The 21,582-nt window shown below is 38.5% G+C and overlaps 1 protein-coding gene across 1 annotated transcript in view; it reads right to left on the reverse strand.

The window, feature by feature from the left end:
* Window positions 1-21,582, reverse strand: part of Prr14l (proline rich 14 like) — a 66,085-nt gene that overhangs the window by 31,074 nt on the left and 13,429 nt on the right. Inside the window, 1 exon segment of the mRNA XM_021257249.2 lies at window positions 8,149-8,221. Coding sequence (XP_021112908.2) covers window positions 8,149-8,221 — 73 coding nt within the window.

Consider the following 21,582-nt stretch of genomic DNA (forward strand, 5'->3'; position numbering starts at 1 on the left):
TTTTCGTTTTGCTTTTGCTTCCACATAGTCTTACCTTGTTTTGTCATTCCTCCCATATCAAAGCTTGTTTCTTCAGGTTCTTAAACTTTGTGTTTCTGCTAGTTCATTAAATGGCTTCAAGCTCCCTATATCTCCTTGCACTTCTCATCTATATTCCCTTCTGTTGGTTTGTTCTTTTTTTTTTTGCCTCATATCCTTTCACATCTCCCCTTTGTTACCCTTTCTTTTCTTGTATGTAAATATTATCATTCAAGTCTGGTTTTTTTTTTCTTTTTTCCTAGTTTGTCCTACATTATTATTCTCCCTTTTTTTTTTTTTTTTTGGTACTGGGGACTGAACTCGGGAACTTGCGCTTTCGAGCCAGATGCCGGAACCACTGAGCTAAATCCCCGGCCCTATTCTCCCTTTCTTTTCCTGGGTTACTAAAATAGAAAAGAACTTTTAAACAATTTTTCAATTATATGTTGATGTTGATGTATGGTTGGTTCTTTCAATGTAGCCATTAGTGGTAGTTATTTGCTCCTTACAAAGCAGTGCTAGGGACTGAACCTAGTACTTAGAGTAAGTTCAATGGGTGTTTTCATGCTGAGACATACCTGCAGCCAATAATACAACACAAAGAGAAAGCCACTTACTAAAACGACCTCCACATAGCAGTGGCGGAGACATGCATCACAAGTGATGTGCAAACTTCAACACAAAAACACGAGGACCGTGACAAAACGAAGGCAACAGGATGGCTCCAGAAACTGATACTCAAATGGATACAAGTCCATACAAAGAATTTTTTGTTTTTTTGTGTTTTTTTGGTACCAGGGATCAGACAAAGAATTTTTTAAAAAGCCTAATAAATGAAATAACTGATGAGATTAAGGAAGATAAAAATAAGCACTTGAATGAATTAAGGAAGACACAAGATATGAAAAAAAACTTCAGGAGAGAGAAGTTCTGAAAAATACTCAAACAGAAATCCTAGAAATGAAATTCTGAATTGTCAAATAAAAAACTCAGTTGAAATTTTGGGCAGTAGGCAAGATGAATCAGGACCTGAAGACAAAGTGGATATACTAGAAGATTCAGACAGTAATAATAATAAAAAAAAGAAGTAGCAAAAAGATTATACGAGAACTCATAGATAACTTTAAAAGAACAAATATAAGACTCTTTGGTCACAGCCCATCTGGAGCAACTTAGCAACTTAATAAGACCCTGCCTCAAAATAAAACAAAAGGGCTGGGGATGTAACTCAATGTGAAAGCCCAGAGCTCAATTTCCAGTATGGGGTGGCGGGTGCGGGAAGACATTCCTTGGCTATAGGGAAGGTGAAGAAACACAGGCTATTGGTACAAAAAAACCTATTTACAGAAATTACAGTAGAAATTTCCCCAAATCTGGGGGAATGAGATAGATACCCAACTACTACTGCAGGCATTTAGAACACCAAACAGGTGTGAACAAAAAAAAAGAGCCTATCCAAAACACTATCACTGCCAAACTTGCAAACAAAGAAAGAATATTTCAAGTGGTTAGAAATGCCAAATTACTTAAAATGGCAAACCCATCAGAATAACAGCAGATCTCCCAACAGAAATTACTGCTGAGACCAGAAATGCCTGGAATGATGTATTTCAAGCCCTGAAAAAAAAAGAAAAAAAGCCAACCCAGATTATATCCTTCAAAATTGTAGGAGAAACAAAGATCTTCCAAGATAAGTACAAATTAAAGAAATTCATGACCACTAAGACAGCATTGCAGAAGGTACTTAAAGGGACCCTAAAAACATAGGATGAGGATAATCACAACCACAGGACTGAGGACAAGAATAAGTTTCATTGGAAAAGTAGATAAGCAAATGATAATCAAGAATGAATCAGGGCCAGGGATTTAGCTCAGCGGTTCCACTGCCTGCCTCACAAGCGCAAGGTCCTGAGTTTGATCCCTGGTACCAAAAAAAAGAATGAATCAAACACTAGAAAAACAACAAAATGACAGGAATTAGTACATACCTTTCAGCAATAACACTGAATGTAAGTGGTCTTAATTCTCCAATTAAAAAGCACAGGCTAGGGCTGGGGATTTAGCTCAGCGGTTCCGCCACCTGCCTCACAAGCGCAAGGACCTGAGTTCGATCCTTGGTACCAAAAAAAAAAAAAGATGGAAAAAACACAGGCTGGGGCCAGGGATCTAACTCAGTGGTTCTGGCGCCTGCCTTGTAAGCACAAGGTGCCAAGTTTGATCCCTGGTACACCCCCCCCCCCCGCCCCGTGCCCCAAAAAACACAGACTGGCAGATTGGATCAAAAAGGAAAATCCAACTACACGGTGCCTATAAGAAACGCAGCTCACCTGCAAAGATACACACAAAATTATAGTGAAAGTATGGAAAATGACACTCCAAGCACCTGGAGCCCCAAATCAAGAAGAGTAGCTATACTTATATCTGACAAAGTAGACTTCAAACTAAAATAAGAAGAGACAAAGACCATACATACTAATAAAAGCAATAATTCCCAAGGAAAGATATAAATTGCAAATATACTCAGTATGCACCAAATGTTGGTACATCCAATTTCATAAAATACACTCCTTTACAAAAAAATTCAGACATCCAGGGGTGGGGATTTAGCTCAGTGGTTCCACTGCCTGCCCTGCAAGTGCAAGGACCCGAATTCGATCCCTGGTACCAAGAAAAAAAAAAAATAGACATCCAAATACATAGTAGGTGACTTCAATACTTTGCTTTCACAAATGAATAGGTCTACTAGACAAAAAAATAAATAAATAAAATCAAAGAAACATCAGAGTTAAATTACACTATAGAGTAAATGGAATTTGAACAGATGCATAGAGTGTTTCACATAACAACAGCAGAATACACACTCTTTTCAGGAGCCCACCAAACTTTCTCCAAAATATTTTAGGTAGTATCATATTTTAGGTCATAAAACAAGTCAATAAATACAAAATAACTAAAATAATTTCATATATCCTATTAGATAACAATGGAATGAAGCCAGAAATCAATAGCAAAAGAACCCACAGGGTTACACAAAAACATGGAGATTAAATAATTTTTTCTTTTAGACAGGGTCTCACTACGTAGTTCAGGCTGGCCTCTAACTCATGATCCTCCTGCCTCAGCCTCCCCAGTGCTGGGTTTACAGACCCACCCAACACTGGGGAGGCTGAGGCAGGAGGACTGCTGTGAGTTCAAGGCCAGCATGAACTACAAAGGGAGATCCTGCCTCAAAACACAAAAACAAAAACAAACAAACAAAAATACTCTTATGAATGATCAGTGGTTATTGAAGATATCAAGGGAAAAATTCTTTTAAATTCCTAGAATCAAATAATGGAAACACAATGTGTGAGAATTTGGGAGATAAAATGAAATCAGTTCTAACAGGCAAGTTTATAGCTATGAGTACCTACATCAGAAAACAGCAATCCCAAACAACCTAATGATGCATTTCAAGGTCCTAAAAGAACAAGAACAAACCCAAATCTGGTAGAAGAAAAAATAAATAATAATAAAAGATCACAGCAGAAGTTAATGAAACAGACTAAGAAAACAATATAAAGGATCAGTGAATCAGAGTTCTTTGAAAAGATAAACAAGACTGATAAACCACAATCACACCAAAAGAAAGAGAGAAAAGATCCAAATTAATACAGTTAGAGATGAAAAAGGCAAAATTACAACAGATACCACTGAAATTCAGAAGATTATTAAGGCATACTTTAAAAAAACTTATTTTCCAATGAATTAGAGAATCTAGAAGAAATGGACAAATTCCTAGATACATATGACCTATCTAAAGTGATTATTTCTTAGCAAACTTAGAAGTTATTAGAGAACACTCAAGTCCCCTCACTCAGAATAATCAAAACTTTTCTTTCAAATTTTAATTTTTATTAGTACATGTTTGTAGTACATAATGATTACATTCACCATGGAAGATGGTACATGTCCATAACACAACTTAATTCCTTTTGTCACCTTCTACTCCCCTCTTCTCCCTCCCCAAACTTAATTTATTGTTGTTGTTGTTGTATTTTTGGTACCGGGGATCACCGGAACCACTGAGCTAAATCCCCAGCCCTACTCAAACTTAATTTATACAGTGCTCCACTGCACAAACACTTAAGGTAGTGAAGTATATTAGATTTTCATCAAGAAAACAAATTTGGGATGTGAGGGCGAACTGGCTGTCACCCCACTGATCACCAGGGTTGATCTGGCTGCCTAGGCTGGTGTCCCCTTCCTCCCTCACCGCTCCATGTGTGTCCTTCCTGAAGCTGTGGGCTTGGTAGAAGAGGACAGCCACCCCCATAGAGGAGGATGGTTTCCCTGGTCAAGGGTATATGGGTAGCTGCAAATCCCTGCTAAAGCCTCCAAACAAGCACTCAAGAAAACAAATTTGGTTGGGGGAATACCTCAGTGGAAAAGGTATGTACCAAAAGTGGAAATACAGGGGAAGGGGAAGATGGAGTGGAGGAAAGAGAAGGGAAAGGAGAAGAAAAGAAAAAACTCTAATACTGGCATACCTTGGTATCTGACTGCTTTGAAACTTGTGGAATGTGGTACTTAACACATTTTGAAGGGAAAATTTTGTCTTTTTGTCCCAGTACTTGCTGTTTGTTTGGTACTTAAGGTGCAAGCTAGAACTTATTGGTGTTGATAGCCTTATATCCTTACCAGCCTAAACAATCTGTTTGATACTTATAGACACACCTCCCTAAATCAATTAATGACGAATACCAAGGTAACACTATATGCTCGAAATGAGGTGCTATGTTCTGGGTAGAGTGAAAATTTTGACAGCTGGGCCCTGGAGTTAGAGTACAAGTAGATTTCCAAGAAGCATTATTTAGTTCTCAATTTTACAGTAATTATAAGCAAAGCAAGCTGAAATGCTGGCCATACCACTGAAGAGTACATACATCTGTTTAAATAAAATCCAGAGCTGTACTACTCACATTCTTGGGGCTTAGATCTTCATAAACCTGTATTCACAGGACTTTTTCTGCCTTGCTATGACTGGATGTGACTCTGGGCAGACGAGCTGGCCACCTTGCGTGTAATAAATACAGTAATATCTTGGAAAGTACTTGGAAAACTGAATGAATGTATTATTGTTAGGTACTAAGTGACTGCAGATAAAAATTCTAGTACAGTTGCTGATTTCAAGCTCCCCCATATCAAACTGAGAATCTTACATACAGATTTGGGGGAGTAATCAAATAATTACTTTTACCAGTTTAAGTCACTAAAGAAAAATGGTATTAGAACAGGAAGAAAAATGCCAGAGTAGTTTTATCTCAGGACACTTTTTGGAAGCGTTCATCTTATCTATATCCAGTGCAGAACAGCTTTTTAGTGGACAGCAGCCAGGTAAATCAGAAAGAGCATATTTCTAAGCAGAAAACAACTAAGGCTCTCTTGTTTAAAAGGCCAGTTCAATGGTTAAATAAAAGTGTAGTTTAACACAAGCAGTACATTTTTTGTGATGAGATATGGGTGAGAAAATAAAAAAAGTTGAATGTAGTAACACTGGAAGCACCACCACTAGGGTGATGTTAGGGGTGGGTACTGAACTGCACCCCTAGTAAGATCCTAACCACATGTTGAGACTTATGTACAAAACAATATTTCTCTCTTCAGAGCAGAGCAATGTCCTTGTTATGGTTTATACCTACAAATATTCCCTAAATTAGCTTCATGCAATCACAGATAGGACCTCTGGGAGATGACTGGATTATAGGGGCATTATGGTTGGCTTGTTATCATGAGGTGGGGCCTGTTGGAAGAGGCAGGTCGTGTGGGCATGACTTGGAAGGTTGTATCTCTCTTTGCTGCTCCTCCCTGGACTCTTGTTTCTTGGTTGACATGATGTGAGCAACTTTGCCTCTGCCATGACCCCCTGTCATGCTGTCCTGCCTTGGAGCTGGCTGGCCGTGGACTGTAAAACGTGAAACAAAATAAACCCTTCCTCCTTTAAACTGCAGGTGTTGGGTATTTTGCCCCAGCGACAATGAAAGGGACTAAGACGGTCCTTTAATCCATACTGGATGGTCAAGCTTTCGAGTTACAGAGAAAATCTGCACCAGCAGGAAGCAGGGTGATAAACTGGGACAAATGCTTCCTTATCTGTCCAGGCTGCCAAGAAGCTGAGAATCAAATCTGATGTATCACAATAACAAAATGCTCACATGGTTTAACATATTTACTTTATCTTCTTTTTTTAAAGTTCTGATTATTCTACATTATTAACCTTAACTATATAATTAAATTACAATTAAGACCTGTCTAAAGTTATCTAAGATTATTTGTAGCCTGGGGGTGAGGGGACAAAGACTCTTGGCTCAGCTTCCTCCTTAGTAAATTAATAAATCAACCAATCAAGGTAAAATTAGTACCTGTATCTCAGATGCCTATACTCAACCACTGTTTTGAAGAACAAAACGAAGTAAAAGAAACGAAACTACCTTAAAAATTCAAGATACAGGACACAAAATCAAAAAGAAGATATATCATGTACAGGTACAAATTCCCTCTAATGAATGTTATCATTAGGTATATCTAAAATATACCAATAAAATAAAAAATAATGAAAAAAAAGGATACAAAATCAGTATTACAAAATCAGTAGCTTTTCTATATGCCAATAATGAAGTAGCTGAGAAAGAAATCAAGACCACTAACAATAGCTTAAAAAACAAAAAACGGAAAACAGAACAAAGCAGAACACCTCAAAACCTAGGGATAAATCTAATAAAGAAAGGACCTCTACAATGAAAATTACAAAACACTAAAGAAAGAAAGTGAAGAGATACTAAAGATGCAAAGACCTCTCATGTTTATGGATCAATAGAATCAATATTATTAACTGGGTATATTATTAAAAGCAATCTACAAATTCAGTGCAAACTCCATCAAAATTCCAATGATATTTTTCAAATCTTAAAAATTCATATGAAAACACAAAAGATGCAAAATAGCCAAAGTGTTTCTAAGCAAAAAGAGTGAGGCTGGAAGCATCACAGTACCCAATTACAAAGCCATAATAACAAAAACAGCATGAGCTTGGTGTAGTGGAATATACCTATAAAACCTGTGTTCAGGAGGCTGAGGCAGGAGGATTGCAAGTTTGAGGACAGCCTGGGCTATATAGTGAGTTTAAGGCTAACTTGGACTACACAGAGAGACCCTGTTTCAAAAAAATTCAAAGAACAAAACAAAACAGCACGATACTGGCACAAACATAGACATAAAGACTAATGGAACAGAATAGAGGATACACAAACCTACCCAATTATAGCCATCGATTCTTGACAAATGAGCCAAAAACATACGTTGGAGAAAAGACAGTCTCCTTAACAAATAGCACTGAAAAAACTGGATATCTATATGTAGAAGACTAAAGCTAAATCCCTATCTCTCATTCTAAAAAAATTAATTCAAGGCATGATGGTGCATGCCTATAATCCCAGCACTCAGGAGGCCAAGGAAGGAATCATCACTGTGAGTTCCAGGCCAGTCTGAACTACATAATGAGACCCTGTCTCAACAAACAAACAAACATACAAAAGAACAACAACAAAAAAAATCAATTCTATATGAAGGACCTAGTATATGACCTGAAACTGCTGGCAAGAATATATTTTAAAACATAAAAAAAACCCTCTCCATAGTCGTGGTGGCACAAGCTTGTAATCACAGTACTTAGGAGGCTGAGGCAGGAGAATTGCAGTGAGTTTGAGACCTGCCTGTGCTATATAGCAAGTTCAAGGCCTCACTACATAGTGACACCCCGTCTCAGAAAAAACCAACCCGGCCCCCCCAAAAAAACCTCTCAAGGTGACCTGGTGTGAAAATTTTCTCTCATACCTGCCCCAGAGAATTACTATATGCTCAACCATACTGGATAGATTTCTCCCTGTTCCAGAACAGGCAAAAATAATTTGATTATTTAAAAAAATCAAATAAAGGATTTCACATCAACAATAAGGGTTCACACAGAAATTTCTACAGCTAAGCCCATCTTGCAAAGCTGGAATTGTGCATATATTCTGAATATAAAATAGAAGCTATTAATTAAAACTGTGTAATAAATGAAAAAAGGAAAGGATTTAGAGAAATAAATACCTTTGTTCCTTAGAAAATCTTCAGGGAGGCCCACACGTAAAAGTTCTTTGCTTGACTTCATCTGGAGGTTCCCCTAAAATAAGAAAATCCAGCAATAAAGGAGGATTCACAGACAGCTGAGTTCACAAATGTTAATTATTCTTTGAAAGGCTTCCTTATGACTACTCCTGGAAAAGCTAGTAATCACAGGATTGGAAATGGGAGGAAACCAAGTTTAAGTAAGTATAATCAACAAAAACTCACTTCGCTAGAATTTGAGCTTGGAAAAATCATTTTTTCAAGATCTAGATAACAACAGAAGTTTAAAATGTCAACCTGCAGATACAATACCATACAAATTCCTTTTTTTTTTTTTTGGTACCGGGGATTGAACTCGGGACCTTGCATTTTCGAGGCAGAAGGCGGCACCACTGAGCTAAATCCCTGGCCCCAAATGCCTTCTTAATCAAAAAACAAATTGCTGCAATATAATTTTTTTTTTTTAGTACCAGGGATGGAACTTGGGTCCTTGCGCTTGCCAGGCAGTCCAGAACCACTGAGGTAAATCCCCGGCCCAATGTAATTTTAATTTTATCAGAAAATTAAGATGTATTTCAGTCTCTAACCATTCTAGGTATAATAAAATTTTCCCCAACCTTCTTAGAAGGGTTATTATTATTTGTATCCCCCTTCACCAGAGAAGGGAGAATATTATCAATGATAACCAGTTTATTTCTACAGAAGAAATTCAGAGAAATCAGACAGGGCAAGGGCAGAATGTTCATATTGTGGCAACTGACTGGGTGCTCCACAAAGTGAGGGTTCTACAGGATGAGTAATTTTTTTTAGTGTGCTTTAAAGACTTTATTTAACTGAAATGCCATATATTGACTTCCATTTATTTACTTTTTAAAAATTATTTATTATTTTTTATTTCCATTTATTTTGATACATCTTGTCCCCATGGTGATTTAGAGGATCTTCAAGCCAATATAAATGTTTCATAAATATTTGGTCATTGGGTATACACCTGCACAATAAATATCTCACATCTTTTAGCAAGAAAACACTGAACAGTAAAGACCTGAGATAATTAACTAGATACAAGGAGAATCTGTTCCAAATACTTGTTTCTCTGAGGTAAAGATAGCACACACACCTGTTCAATTAAGAAAACCATCCTTACAACACAGGATGATTTTTTATTTTTAAGTAGGTTCTAGAATGCTTAGCCTCTAATTGGGTGCTGAATGGCAGAACTACATCCCCAGCTTATGCCATAGGGAATATGTTCCAAGAACTCAGGCTCCTTCCCACTGGTTCTCACAAAGTGTGCTTCTTTGAGTGGGGCAGGCTGGTGCTTCAGTTAAATCCAGGTACCTTTCTCTTTGGCTTCCTTCTTTTTCTTATCATTTTCCTTGAGACGTTTCAGGAAGCTACCTTGACTCTTTGAGTGTTTAATATGCTGAAATATGCACATTAATCCTCTTGGCAAGTATCTTGCCTTTAACTTCCTTGTTTACAACAAAGCCAACAGCATGATGGGTAACACTGTAGACTGTTTGTTTTGCCATGGTAACATTTGTGTGGCATTCCTTTTGAACAGTACCCATTCCCTTGATGTCTACAATATCACCCTTTTTGTAGATCGCATGTATGTGGCCAAAGGAATAACCTCAGGTTTTCTAAAAGGCCTAGAGAACATATACTGGGTTCCCCTCCTCTTTCCCTGTGTTTGTCATTTTGGCAAGTTATTGGAAGATGGTGGTTGCAGCTGAAAAGTAGGCTGAATATTCTTTTTCTGAAATGCTTGGGACCAGCAACGTTTCACATTTCACTATTATTTTTTCAATTCTGGATTATTCACATATAGATAATGAGGTATCTTGGGGATGTGACCCAAGCCAAAACACAAAATTCATTTGTCTCATATATCTTATATACATGTAATTTTATTCAATACTTTCAGTGAATCTACATTTTGACTGTGACCTATCACATGAGATCAGGTGTGGAATTTTGCAGGTATCATGTTATTACAAAGTTTTGAACTTTTAAGCATTCTGGATTTCAGATTTTCATATACATGATGCCGAATCTGTATCAGGTCTCCTGGTTGGGAGCCTCTGACCAACCAAAGATGGCTGCCTATACTACTTTCCTTCTAGGTCACCTCTTTTTCCCTATCTTAAGGTTTAGGTCCCCCTACCCCATACTGGTTTAACTTATTTGCAAAAGATTCTGACACAACACTCTTCTAAAGCTGTAGATTATGAAAGTACGGCCACAACTTTGGATAATTTTTTTTTTTGTACCGAGGATCGAATTCAAGACCTTGTGCTTGCTAGGAAGGCATTGTGCTACTGAGCTAAATCCTTGACCCAATTTTTAAAATTCTTATATTCACTTAGCCAAAAAATAAAATAAAATAAAATAAAATAAATTCTAAACAAAATTCTGTGTTAGAAACAGAACTCAAGGGGAGTGCAAGAAGATGTAAGTAATGGTGACTACAGATAGAAATAAAACATCATCACTGGAATTAAGATAACTAGAAAAGACTATCATACACTAAGGACTATACTTTCATTTCCTATTGGAACTTTAGTGTGGAATACTTGTACAAAGCATAAACTTAAAAACAAAACAAGCATATCCCAGAAAAGCTACACATACCACTAACACATTTAGTAAAAACAAACAAACACACACACACAAAGTATGAATTCTAGCATGAAAGGCAGATTGTAAATGAGAGAAGAGGAAGTGCTAACCACAGAAGGAATGATGGTATTAGGAAGATCACCATCTGGAAACCATCACAGTAACAGTCATCTCAAGGGACAATCGTAGGTGTACAGGTATACGTTAATAGTGGTTAAAAAGTTTATTGACAGTCTCACAGTATCTCCTCATAAGATATTTACTAATTATAAGTGAGAAAACAATAAATTCACAATGCAGAAACTTGACAGTTTCCACTGAACCAAATGATACATATTCTTCCCTGAGATAAGGCACCCTGAAACCACATGCCTCCTGATATGACCCACTGAGAAGGACCAGCAACACTTCTATAGTAGTATTCCTGCTTCCAAAATACATGGAATCTAATCATGAGGAAACATCAGACAAACCAAAATTCTGGAAAATTCTATGAAACAAATGGTCTGTATTTTTCAAAAATATGGGCAGTGAAACTGTTTATTCCAGATTAAAGTAGACTGAAGAGACATGACAAGTGAATGATACAAGTGATCCTGCATTTATCCTGGACCAAAAAGATAAATACATCTTTTATTTTTCTACAAAAGGCAACTAACTACAGTACAACTGGCCAATTTGAATATGGTCTGTAGATTAGATATCATACTTGGAGCAGTACAATCTTCCTGATTCTGATTAATGTATGATGGTCATGTAATAGAACGTTCTTGTTTGCTGGGAAACACACACTGAAGTGTTTAGGCATCATGTCTGTTATAATACCCTCAAATTATTCAGGAAAAAAATTTTAAATGTAGTAAAATGTCAACATGTAAAGAATCTGCATGAGGGATATACAGGAATTCTTTGTATTATTTTTGCAACTTTTCTGCCTTAAATTATTATTTTTGTTTTGTGTTTTTTTTTCTTGGTACTGGGGATCAAACTCGGGATCTTGTGCTTGCAAGACAGGTGCTGGAACCACTGACCTAAATCCCCGGCCCTTAAATTATTTTTTTAAGGGTTAAAAAAACAAGCCAGGTGTGGTGGCACTCAGGAGGTGGAGGCAGGAGGACTGCCTAGAGTTTGAGGCCAGCCTGGGCTACATAGTGAGTTCAAAGCCAACCTGAGCAGCACAGTGAAACCTTGTCTCAAAGGGGGGGGGGGGGTTAAAAAAACATTTACTTATAGTTATATCTGATCCCTTCTCCAAAATGATACTGCTCTCTGCTTTTCTAGTTCTCAGGCCAAATGTATGAGTTGTGTGAATACAGGCTATTTAGAAGATTCTTTTCAGTTAACAGTTTACAGAAAAGACAATGCTAGCACAAAAGATTAGAGGATAAGAAGTCAGAGCTCTGTTCCAATCACAGGACTTCCACCTATCTACTTGGTGCTGAGAAAGACTGGACATGTGGTTTTAAGGAAAAGGGGATATTGTCTGGCATGGTGGCACACACCTGTAATCCCAGCACTTGGCAGGCTGAGGCAGGGGGATTGCCAAAAGTTCAAGGCCAGCTCAAACTATAAAGCAAGACCCTGTTTCCAAAAGAAAAATAAAGGGGCACGTAAAATAACTAGTAAGACATCCTGTTGGGATAGGGTGATCTATAAGCAAAAGCTTCTATTATTTATCCTTTTCTGTGACAAAAGCCAATAGGTAGCCAGGTGTGGTGGCCTGTAATCCCAGAACCTGGGAGGCTGAGGCACAGAAAAATTGAAAGTTCAAGGCTAAACCTGGATTACATACTAAGATCTTGTCTCAAAAATAAAACAAAACAGTATCTAAAAGGGGAAGGAATGCCAACAGGACAGTCACTAGCAGATTCTGGTATGATGTCTGGAGTAACTACTATTGAAAAGGAAAAGTGCCCCGGGTGTGGGGGTGTGGTGGCACATGCCTGTAATCCCAGCACTCGGGAGGATGAGGCAGGAGGATTGCTGCAAGTTCAGGGCCACGCTGAACTACAAAGGGAGGCCTTGCCTCAAAAAACCAAAAAAAAAAAAAAAAAAAAATGTGATAAAGGTTAATCTAAAAATAAATTTAGTAACTCTATAGATGGAGCCAAGGTGGAAGGCTTTGGCAAAGACTAAGCCAGGAATCTATGTCAGGAAATTGGTTGGGATGGCCTTTTGGGGGGGGGGGGGTTGTAACTTTATTTTAAACCTTTTGAACAGATTTAACATTTAAAGTCTCTTTAGGTGGCCAATATGGGCAGAGTTTTGGCCAGCTAATCTCACAAAAGGCACGGAGCTTTTGGGGTTTTATTTTTATAATTATCAGAATAGCCCTTTTAAAAATTCTGTAGCATGTAATCAAGCACTGTATGTTGTGACTGACTCATACCCATTTCGACTCTGTGTATGTGGCACCTGTGAATGATATCCAGAGAGACAAAGGGTGGGAGACCCTGAGGAGAGTCTATTTAGGTGCTGGTTTGGCTTCGGGCCTCTCCACCACTTTAAAGATGGTCTAGGCTATGGGAATGTTGGGTAACATCTCTGTTTTGTCTTTTTTGGGCAGTTTACAGTATTGCAGAGCAGCCCACTTAAGCTCCGTAGATACCTCTTCCCTCCATGGAGCACAGACCAATGGTCTACGGCTTATACCGTCTGTTACACTCACGCACACATTTATCAGGCATTTAGAGGTTGAAACATTTTTTTCCCCCCCAAATCATGGGGAGGCCTTAACTAATAAGAGGTGATCAGGCTCTTTGTTTGTTCAAGTGGAGCAGGCACAGATGGAAACTGACTGAAACTGGGTGCCCCCGGGGGCTTATCGTATCTGAAATCAAACAAGCAGGCAGGCAGACTGTGTCCTCCTCCCTTAGGGTCCGGTGGGCCAAGGCGGCGAGCTGGGGAATCCTCCTCTAGTCCTCCAGTCCTTTGAAAAATCTTGAGGGTGCACCTTCCCTTCAGGACCTGCAGAGGTTCCTGCTCCACAAGACCATTGACCTAAGCGGTCAGCATGGTCGGATTTTCCAGCCAACACATCAAGAAATGTAACGGCAAATGGAAAATATCAACAGGCACCTGGGACTTGGAGGTAGAAAGCAAACTTTATTTACATTGACGGCCCTGGTTGGGATAATTTTTCTGTCTATAGTTTATACAGGATTTGTAAGCAGGAACTAGTATAAAAGCAGAACAAGCGGTTGATTGGTTAAATTGGTTATACATAATATCATTATTATTGATTGGTCTATAGCAAGTTTAAACTTAGGGTAAGAAACATTAATTTTAGGGTAAGGTCAGCTAGATAAGGGAGACACCTATTTGGAGTATGCATCAGTTTCGGGTAGGGTCTATCAAGGAGCAGATAAGGAAGACCTGTACTTAGAGTGGGCATCATATAGAGTGTGTTACACTTTAGAATGTTATATTTAAGCCCTGGGCAGACAGGGAGTGTTGAAGGTAGATATCAAGGTATGTCTTTGGCAGCATTAACAGGTTAGATAGGGAGTTGTTTTTGGCAACGCTAGCAAGAAAATGTGTTTATAATAATCATTTATTATAGGCTACTGGACTATGGAGTTATTAACTTTATTTTTAGATTAACCCTTACTACACTTTTCCTTTTCACTATAAGCTTTTCTGGAATGAAGTTTGGTCAGTGACATACAGATTCCTTCAGATTTTAGTGTATGTGCTGCCTGAAGTGAGCACGGTTCCTTCAGATTTTAAAAGTCCCTTGTGTTATGCAATTAATCTTTTTCACTGCAGTCCATGGAGGGATTGCTGAAATTGTAGTGGTTTATATACCTACTACTGTACAGAGACTTTCCTAGCTGGAGGCACCAAAAATAACCTAGTGGAGGGCCAGGCCCACTGCTTTAGCTATGTCCCTTTCTCTTTGGTTAGGATTTTTCTTTTCCTTTTTCATTTTATTCTTTTTTTTCTTTTTTGGTACCGGGGATCGAACTCGGATCCTTGTGCTTGTGAGGCAGGCAGAACCACTGAGCTAAATCCCCAGCCCTCATTTAATTCTTTAAAAAAATATTTTACTGGTGTATGTTTGCAATGGGGTCTTACTATGCAGTCTAAGCTAGGCTTGAACTTGCTATGTAGCCCAGACTGGCCTTGTAATTACCATCTTGCCTCAACCTCCTGAGTGCTGGGATTACAGGTGTTTGTTACCACCCTCGGACTTGTTAGGATTTCTGACCAGGAAAGGGAGAAAAAGAATCTAGATGAAGGGCCGGGGATTTAGCTCAGTGGTTTCACTGCCTGCTGTGCAGGCACAAGGACCCGAGTTTGATCCCCGGTACCAAAAAAAAAAAAAAAAGAATCTAGATAAGTCATTTCACTTGCTTCCTGCCTTACTAAGTTCTCTTAAAGGCTCTGAGTTAATAATAAAAAACAAGTTATCCTTCACAGGAAGGTTGGAGACTACAAGGTTTGAGATCTCAAATAGGATCAGGAATTGAATGGCCTGAAAAAGAAAATCTGAGGCTGAGGTAAAATGTGAGGGCCTTGTCCCAACAGCACCATGGTGGTAGCTAACCTCCCGATCAGGTAGGAGCTCTACCAGTTTGGGACCCTAAGTGTGGATGAGGGAAACAGAATAACCTATTTAATGCAGTAGACATATATCACAATAACTCTTTGTAGCCAGGCATGGTGGTGTAAACCAGTAGTCTTAGCACTCTGGGAGGCTGAGGCAGGAGGATCACAGATTCAAGCCCTCCTGGGCAACATAGTGAGACACTGTCTCAAAAATACAAAAGGGATAGGGCCAGGGATTTAGCTCAATGGTTCTGCCGCCTGCCTCACAAGCACAAGGACCTGAGTTCGATCCCTGGTCCCAAACCAAACCAAACAAAACAAAAAAAAAAAGGGCTAAAAAAGAATAAAAAATAAAAAAGGGCTGAGGACGTAGCTCAGTGTGAAGGCCCCGGATTCAACCCTCAATACTCCAAAAGAAAAAAATTCTTTGTACTCCTCTCAGTCCCTCAAAGTTAGCTAATCACATAATGAATACTCACAGAAGGTTTTCTTTTTGGGGGGGGGGGTACCAGGGATCGAACTCAGGTCCTTGTGCTTGTGCAGCAGGTGGCGAAACCTCTGAGCTAAATCCCTGGCCCACTCACTGAAGTTTATCAGATACAATTTCTACTTCCTCTAATATGTATTTTATCAGCTAAATATTCCTAAACATCTAAACATGTTTTGATTAGTTAATTCTCCACATCTGATCAACACACTGTTTCCTGCAAAATATGTCTTGAGGAATCATGCAAGACAAATGGATCCCTTTTCATAATCAAATAAAGTAACTGCTATAGTTTATACCATTCCGTAAACTTATATTAAGAAATGTCATATAGGGCTGGGGATTTTGGCTCAGTGGTTCCACCACCTGCCTTGCAAGCGCAAGGTCCTGAGTTTGATCCCCAATATCTAAAAAAAAAAAATGGCATATAGCCAGGGATTTGGCTCAGTGGTGCTGTCGCCTGCCTCGCAAGTGCAAGGTCCCAAGTCTGATCCCCGGTACGAAAAAAAAAGAAATGCCATATAATAGCACAGTGTTTTTCAATTTGAGAGTACACTAATTCTCTTCTCTGCCTCATACATCTATAGCATGTCATCCACCTGCCCATTGTTTTGGAAACAAAATTTATGAAACTTCTGTAGAGTTTTGGAAGATGTAGGAGGGCCTTGAAAATCTCTTACTGTTCATCTGTAGTCTTATCTCCCATTAAAACATGTCTTTGTCTTGGAAATGGTGTAATTCTTTAATTCATTCCTATGAGTTTGGAGTAGGAAAATACATAAAAATCTGGAGGAAAGTAAATATACATTAGGTACTTCAGTTCCTATAAGCAGGATAGTTTTAAACTCCTCAGGGCCTCTTTTTTTTTTTTGGTACCGGGGATTGAACTCGGGACCTTGTGCTTGCCAGGCAGGCGCTGGAACCACTGAGCTAAATCCCCAGCTCAGAGCCTCTTATAACCAGGTCCCTATGAGCTTATCCAAACCTAAGTTTCCTGAGCTGGAGGCAGAGGCAGATCAGTAAGCAAGGGGCAGTGATGGCCCCATCTACAGATGAAACTTCCAATGCACTATTTATGCCAGTACAGAGCCAAAATGGGCAGCAAAGGAGATACTTCCTACTTCCTGACATTTGTGGAAACAGTCATGGTTACTTTCTTTTTTTTTTTGGTAACGGAGATCGAACTCGGGACCTTACACTTGCAAGGCAAGTGCCGGAACCACTGGGCTAAATCCCCGGCCCTCATGGTTACTTTCTTTTTTTTTTCTTCATGGTTACTTTCATACCCAAGAATACTCTGAAGTGAGATTGTAAGAGAAAGTAATGGGGGATAAATACAATCAAAATATAAACATTGAAACCCAACATTTGGTAAAATTAATAGACACTAATAAAAAAAAATTCTAAAGAGACAAATGTTTCTATCTCCAGATGTAGCTTTCAGTTTCCTATACTTGCATATCTAGAAAGAAAAACATTAGAACAGTAACTTTAAATCATTCTTGCACCTTTTTAAAAGGAATTTTCCTCAAGCAGGGTATGATGGCACACAGCTGTAATGCCAGCATTTGGGAGGCTGAAGCAGGATTGCTGTGAGTTTGAGGCCAGCCTGGGCTAAACAGTGAGTTCAAGGCCAGCCTGAACTACAAAGTGGGACCCTGTCTCAAAAAACCAAAAATACAAAATAAGATAAAAAGGAATTTTCCTCCATATATCTAAATTTAGAGAATTTCCTCTTTAAAGGAGACAAGTTATTTTACCTAGGTAAAAAGATAACATGCCCCACAATGAAATTATCTAAGGAATTGCTGAAATAAAGTTCTATCTTAAATCTCAACAATGTGCTTTGGATACTTCTTTGTCACATGGGATGAAACCAATGGTGAACCTCACTGTGGGAACAATGTCCACAGCTGATGAACAGCAGTTTTGCCACTGAGCCATGAAGTTCAGATTTTTCACCTTTAAATCACTGAAAACAGAATTCTTTTTTGTTGTTTTGCCTTTTTAAAAATAAATTTTATTTTATCCCATCCCCCCTCAAGGCCCCTCCCCTCCCTATATACAAAAGCTTTAAAAAGCAGAATTCTTTCCAACAAGAAATCCTTTTGGCAAACAATAAGCTCCTGTGCACTTTTGCCAGTTTCCCTAACAAAGACTCTCAGGGTGAAAAGTATACAGTAAACTCAGTGGCATTTAATGCAACAACTTTTCATTTAAGTCAATTTACACAAATTGTACAAGACTGGCTCTCCTGGGGTTGGGGATTTAGCTTAGTGGTAAAGTGCTTACCTAGCAAGTGCAAGGCCCTGGGTTCAGTCTTCAGCACCAAAAAAAGGTTGGGTCTTTTATGAACAGGCCATTATAAAACAAGTCTCTCTAACAACAGGCTTCAAGTGATCAGCAGCTATTGTTTCCTTTCACTTGATGTACCCTCTCCATATCCCTTCTGGTATAGTATTTATCTATCCCCAGGATGTATCTATCCCCAGGCAGATTTACCACTATAGGGGGAAAAAAGAAAAATAATGCTCTATAGGCTATTTCTAAGCAACATCAAACAAAAAATGCCAAGCATGGTATAAAGAATTTTCAATGTCAGATCATCTGTATAGGATGTCATACAGACATTGCTATATCTCTCGTGATAGTTCTTTTTTGGTACTGGGGATCGAACTCGGGACCTTGTGCTTTCGAGGCAGGCAGCGGAACCACTGAGCTAAATCCCTGGCCCTCTTGTGCATATTTCTTAAATAAAAACAATCTTTTTTACATCCTGGCTAGTAAACTTCACATGCACTGCAGATTTCTGCTACAGTGGAATTTAGAACTGACTATGCTCTTTCACAATTCAGTGTGGCCCCTACAGCTGTCCCCCACTGCACCCGTTCTGACCCTTCTCTTTTTTGGTCTTTCTTCTCCCCTCCCCCATAGAGATATTCTTGATCAAAAACAAATTTTTTTTAAAAACCCACTTTTTTGTTTGGAGACCGGGGTCTCACTGTGTGGTTCAGGATGGCCTTGAACTCACTATGTAGCTCAGACTTGTCTCAAAACCATGGCAATCCTCCTCAGCCTCTCAAGTGCTAGGATTACAGGCACGCACTCACCATGTCTGGCCGCAAATTATTATTTAAAAGTTTTTATATCCTTTTGACACAAGATAAGGCACAAAATAATTTTTTTGTTTTTGTTTGTTTTTTTTCCGGTACCAAGAATTGAACTCAAGACCTTGTGTTTGCCAGGCAGATACTACAGAGTGTGCTCAAGGATAGCCAGCCTCCAAAAAAATCTTCTGGACATACAAAATTTTTGCAAATATTGTTCAAAAAATTGCCTGTACAGTCTTCATCTAGCTTCCTTAATATTAACATCTTATACAGACACAGTACCATTATCAATGCTAGGAGTTAATACTAACATAGTATTATCGGGCTGGGGATTTAGCTCAGTGGCACTGCGCCTGCCTTGAAAACAAAAGGTCCTGAGTTTGATCTCTGGTCCTCCAACAACAATGACAAAAAAAAAGAACATTTAGCCTGCCTCAAAAACATAGTATTATCAACTGATCTACAGATCTTATTCAAATCTTGTTAATAGCTACTTGATGTCTTCTTTTTTTAGGGGGGTAACAGGAATCAAACTCAGGACCTTATGCTTGCCAGGCAGGTGTGGTACCACTGAGCTAAATCCCTGGCCCTGTCCTCTTTCTTTTTATTTCACTTTCTGAGACAGGGTCCTCTATTTTGCTTGCCCAGGCTGGTATCAAACTCCTGAGATCAAGAGATCATTCTGCCTCGGGCTCCCACATATCTCAGATTACAAGTCTGTGCCACCATACCCAGCTTTTTTTTTTTTGGTGGTGGTGCTTAGGCCTGAACCAAGGTGTGTCTTATCACTGAGCTATACCACCAGCCCTTAATGTCCTTTTGTTGAAACAATATTCCATCCAGGTTCCCACAATGCATTTAGTAATCATGTCTCCTTTAAACTGAGATAGTTATTTAAGTATTCATTTTTCATGATATTTTTTAAAGTATCCATCCATAAATTACCTTTATTTTTCATTAAATGAGCAGTCATTAGCATATTAAAAACAGGTATGTTTATTATTACATATCCATCAGTGCTGCTTTCAATACCACTTAAAACATGAATATCCTCCTACAGACAATCAATTTTCCAGTGCTTCTTATATTTTATTTCATTTTTTTGGTACCAGGGATCAAACTCGGGACCTTGCGCTTGAGAGGCAGGCGGTGGAACCACTGAGCTAAATCCCCAGCCCTATGCTTATTTCATACACATTACTGCAAAGCCATTATAAATTACTGAGGAGGTATTCAGTTAAAAAAAATAATAAACGGGCTAGGGATGTAGCCCAGTGGTACCGTGCCTGCCTGGCAAGCACAAGGTCCTTAGTTTGATCCCTGGTACCGCCAAAAAAAAAAAAAAAAAAAAAAAAAAATACTGCCCTTATAAATAAACTCTTGATACTGGACAAGAGTTTAATAGTATTTACCTGGTAATTCCTGTGTTAACTGGAAAACATCAGAGATGTACTGATATTCTTTTCTTTTTATATTGGTGCAAACTTGTATATTTCTGTAGATAGTTTTACAGTCATTATAGTAGCAGATAGTTTGATGAAAAGATTGTACTCAATTTATGAAAGTTCCACAAACCTCTAAATATTTTAGTGTATGTGCTGCTGAAGTAAGCACAAACCTCTAAATATTTTAAATTAAACCCATTATCAATGAAAAAACTCACCACACATAATTTTTTAAAAATCTTTTCTGGTAATTTCTATAATTACTCATGGGAGTAAAATAATTCTATCAAATTAAGGCACTAAAAGGGCAATGCAACTCCTACTGAAAGTGCTCTTAGAATAATTTATATTTCCAACAGTGTATACATTTCTTATATGTTTGTTAACTTCATGTCTTTATTACTTAACACTACCAAGAAATACATTATAAAACTACAGAAATGATGTACCCCACAAAATGCTTTTCAACTTGGCTCTTCTTTTGAGATAGGGTGTCATATGTATATGCAGTTCAGGCTGGTCTTGAACTCACTATATAGCCCAGGCCAACCTTGAACTTGTGGCAGTCCTCCTGCCTCAGCCTCCAGAGTGCTGGAAATATAGGTGTGCACTACGACACCCAGTTTAAACTTGTTTCTTTTGTAGTTAGTGCCTAACGTCTCTAGTACTCTAGTAATAACTAAATATGGCTTTGCAAAAATGCATGGTAAAAATGTAATCTTGTTTTCTACCAATTCCCAATCTACAAATTTACTGAGACATATACCAGTGTTTGGTAAAGGATAATATATTTAATTTCTCCATCAAGTCTACCATGAGCAACCGTAAAGCTTTTCTAATTCTACCGTGTTTTCTTTTTTTCATTTTGAGACTGGATCTCCCTAGTTGCCCAGGCTGACGTTGCTTCAACTTGCAATTCTCCTGCCTCAACCTCCCAAAGTGCTGGGATTACGGGCATGTGCCACCACACCCAGCTATGACTGATTTTTTTTTTTTTTTTTTAGTACCAGGGATCGAACTCGAGTCCTTGCACTTGCGCAGCAGGCTGCGATGACTGATATTTTTTTAGAGAACATCCCTCAGTTTGGGTTTGCCTAATGTTTCCTTGTGATTAGATTATAGATCTGCATTTCTGAAGACAGAAATAACATAGAAGTGATATTGATTCTTTTCACTGTCCTATCAAGAAGTCCATGGT

This window comes from Heterocephalus glaber, unplaced genomic scaffold (genome assembly GCF_053883595.1).
Source record: "Heterocephalus glaber isolate CG9 unplaced genomic scaffold, H.glaber_assembly_v1.0 deba00001687, whole genome shotgun sequence".
Lineage (NCBI taxonomy): Eukaryota > Metazoa > Chordata > Mammalia > Rodentia > Bathyergidae > Heterocephalus > Heterocephalus glaber.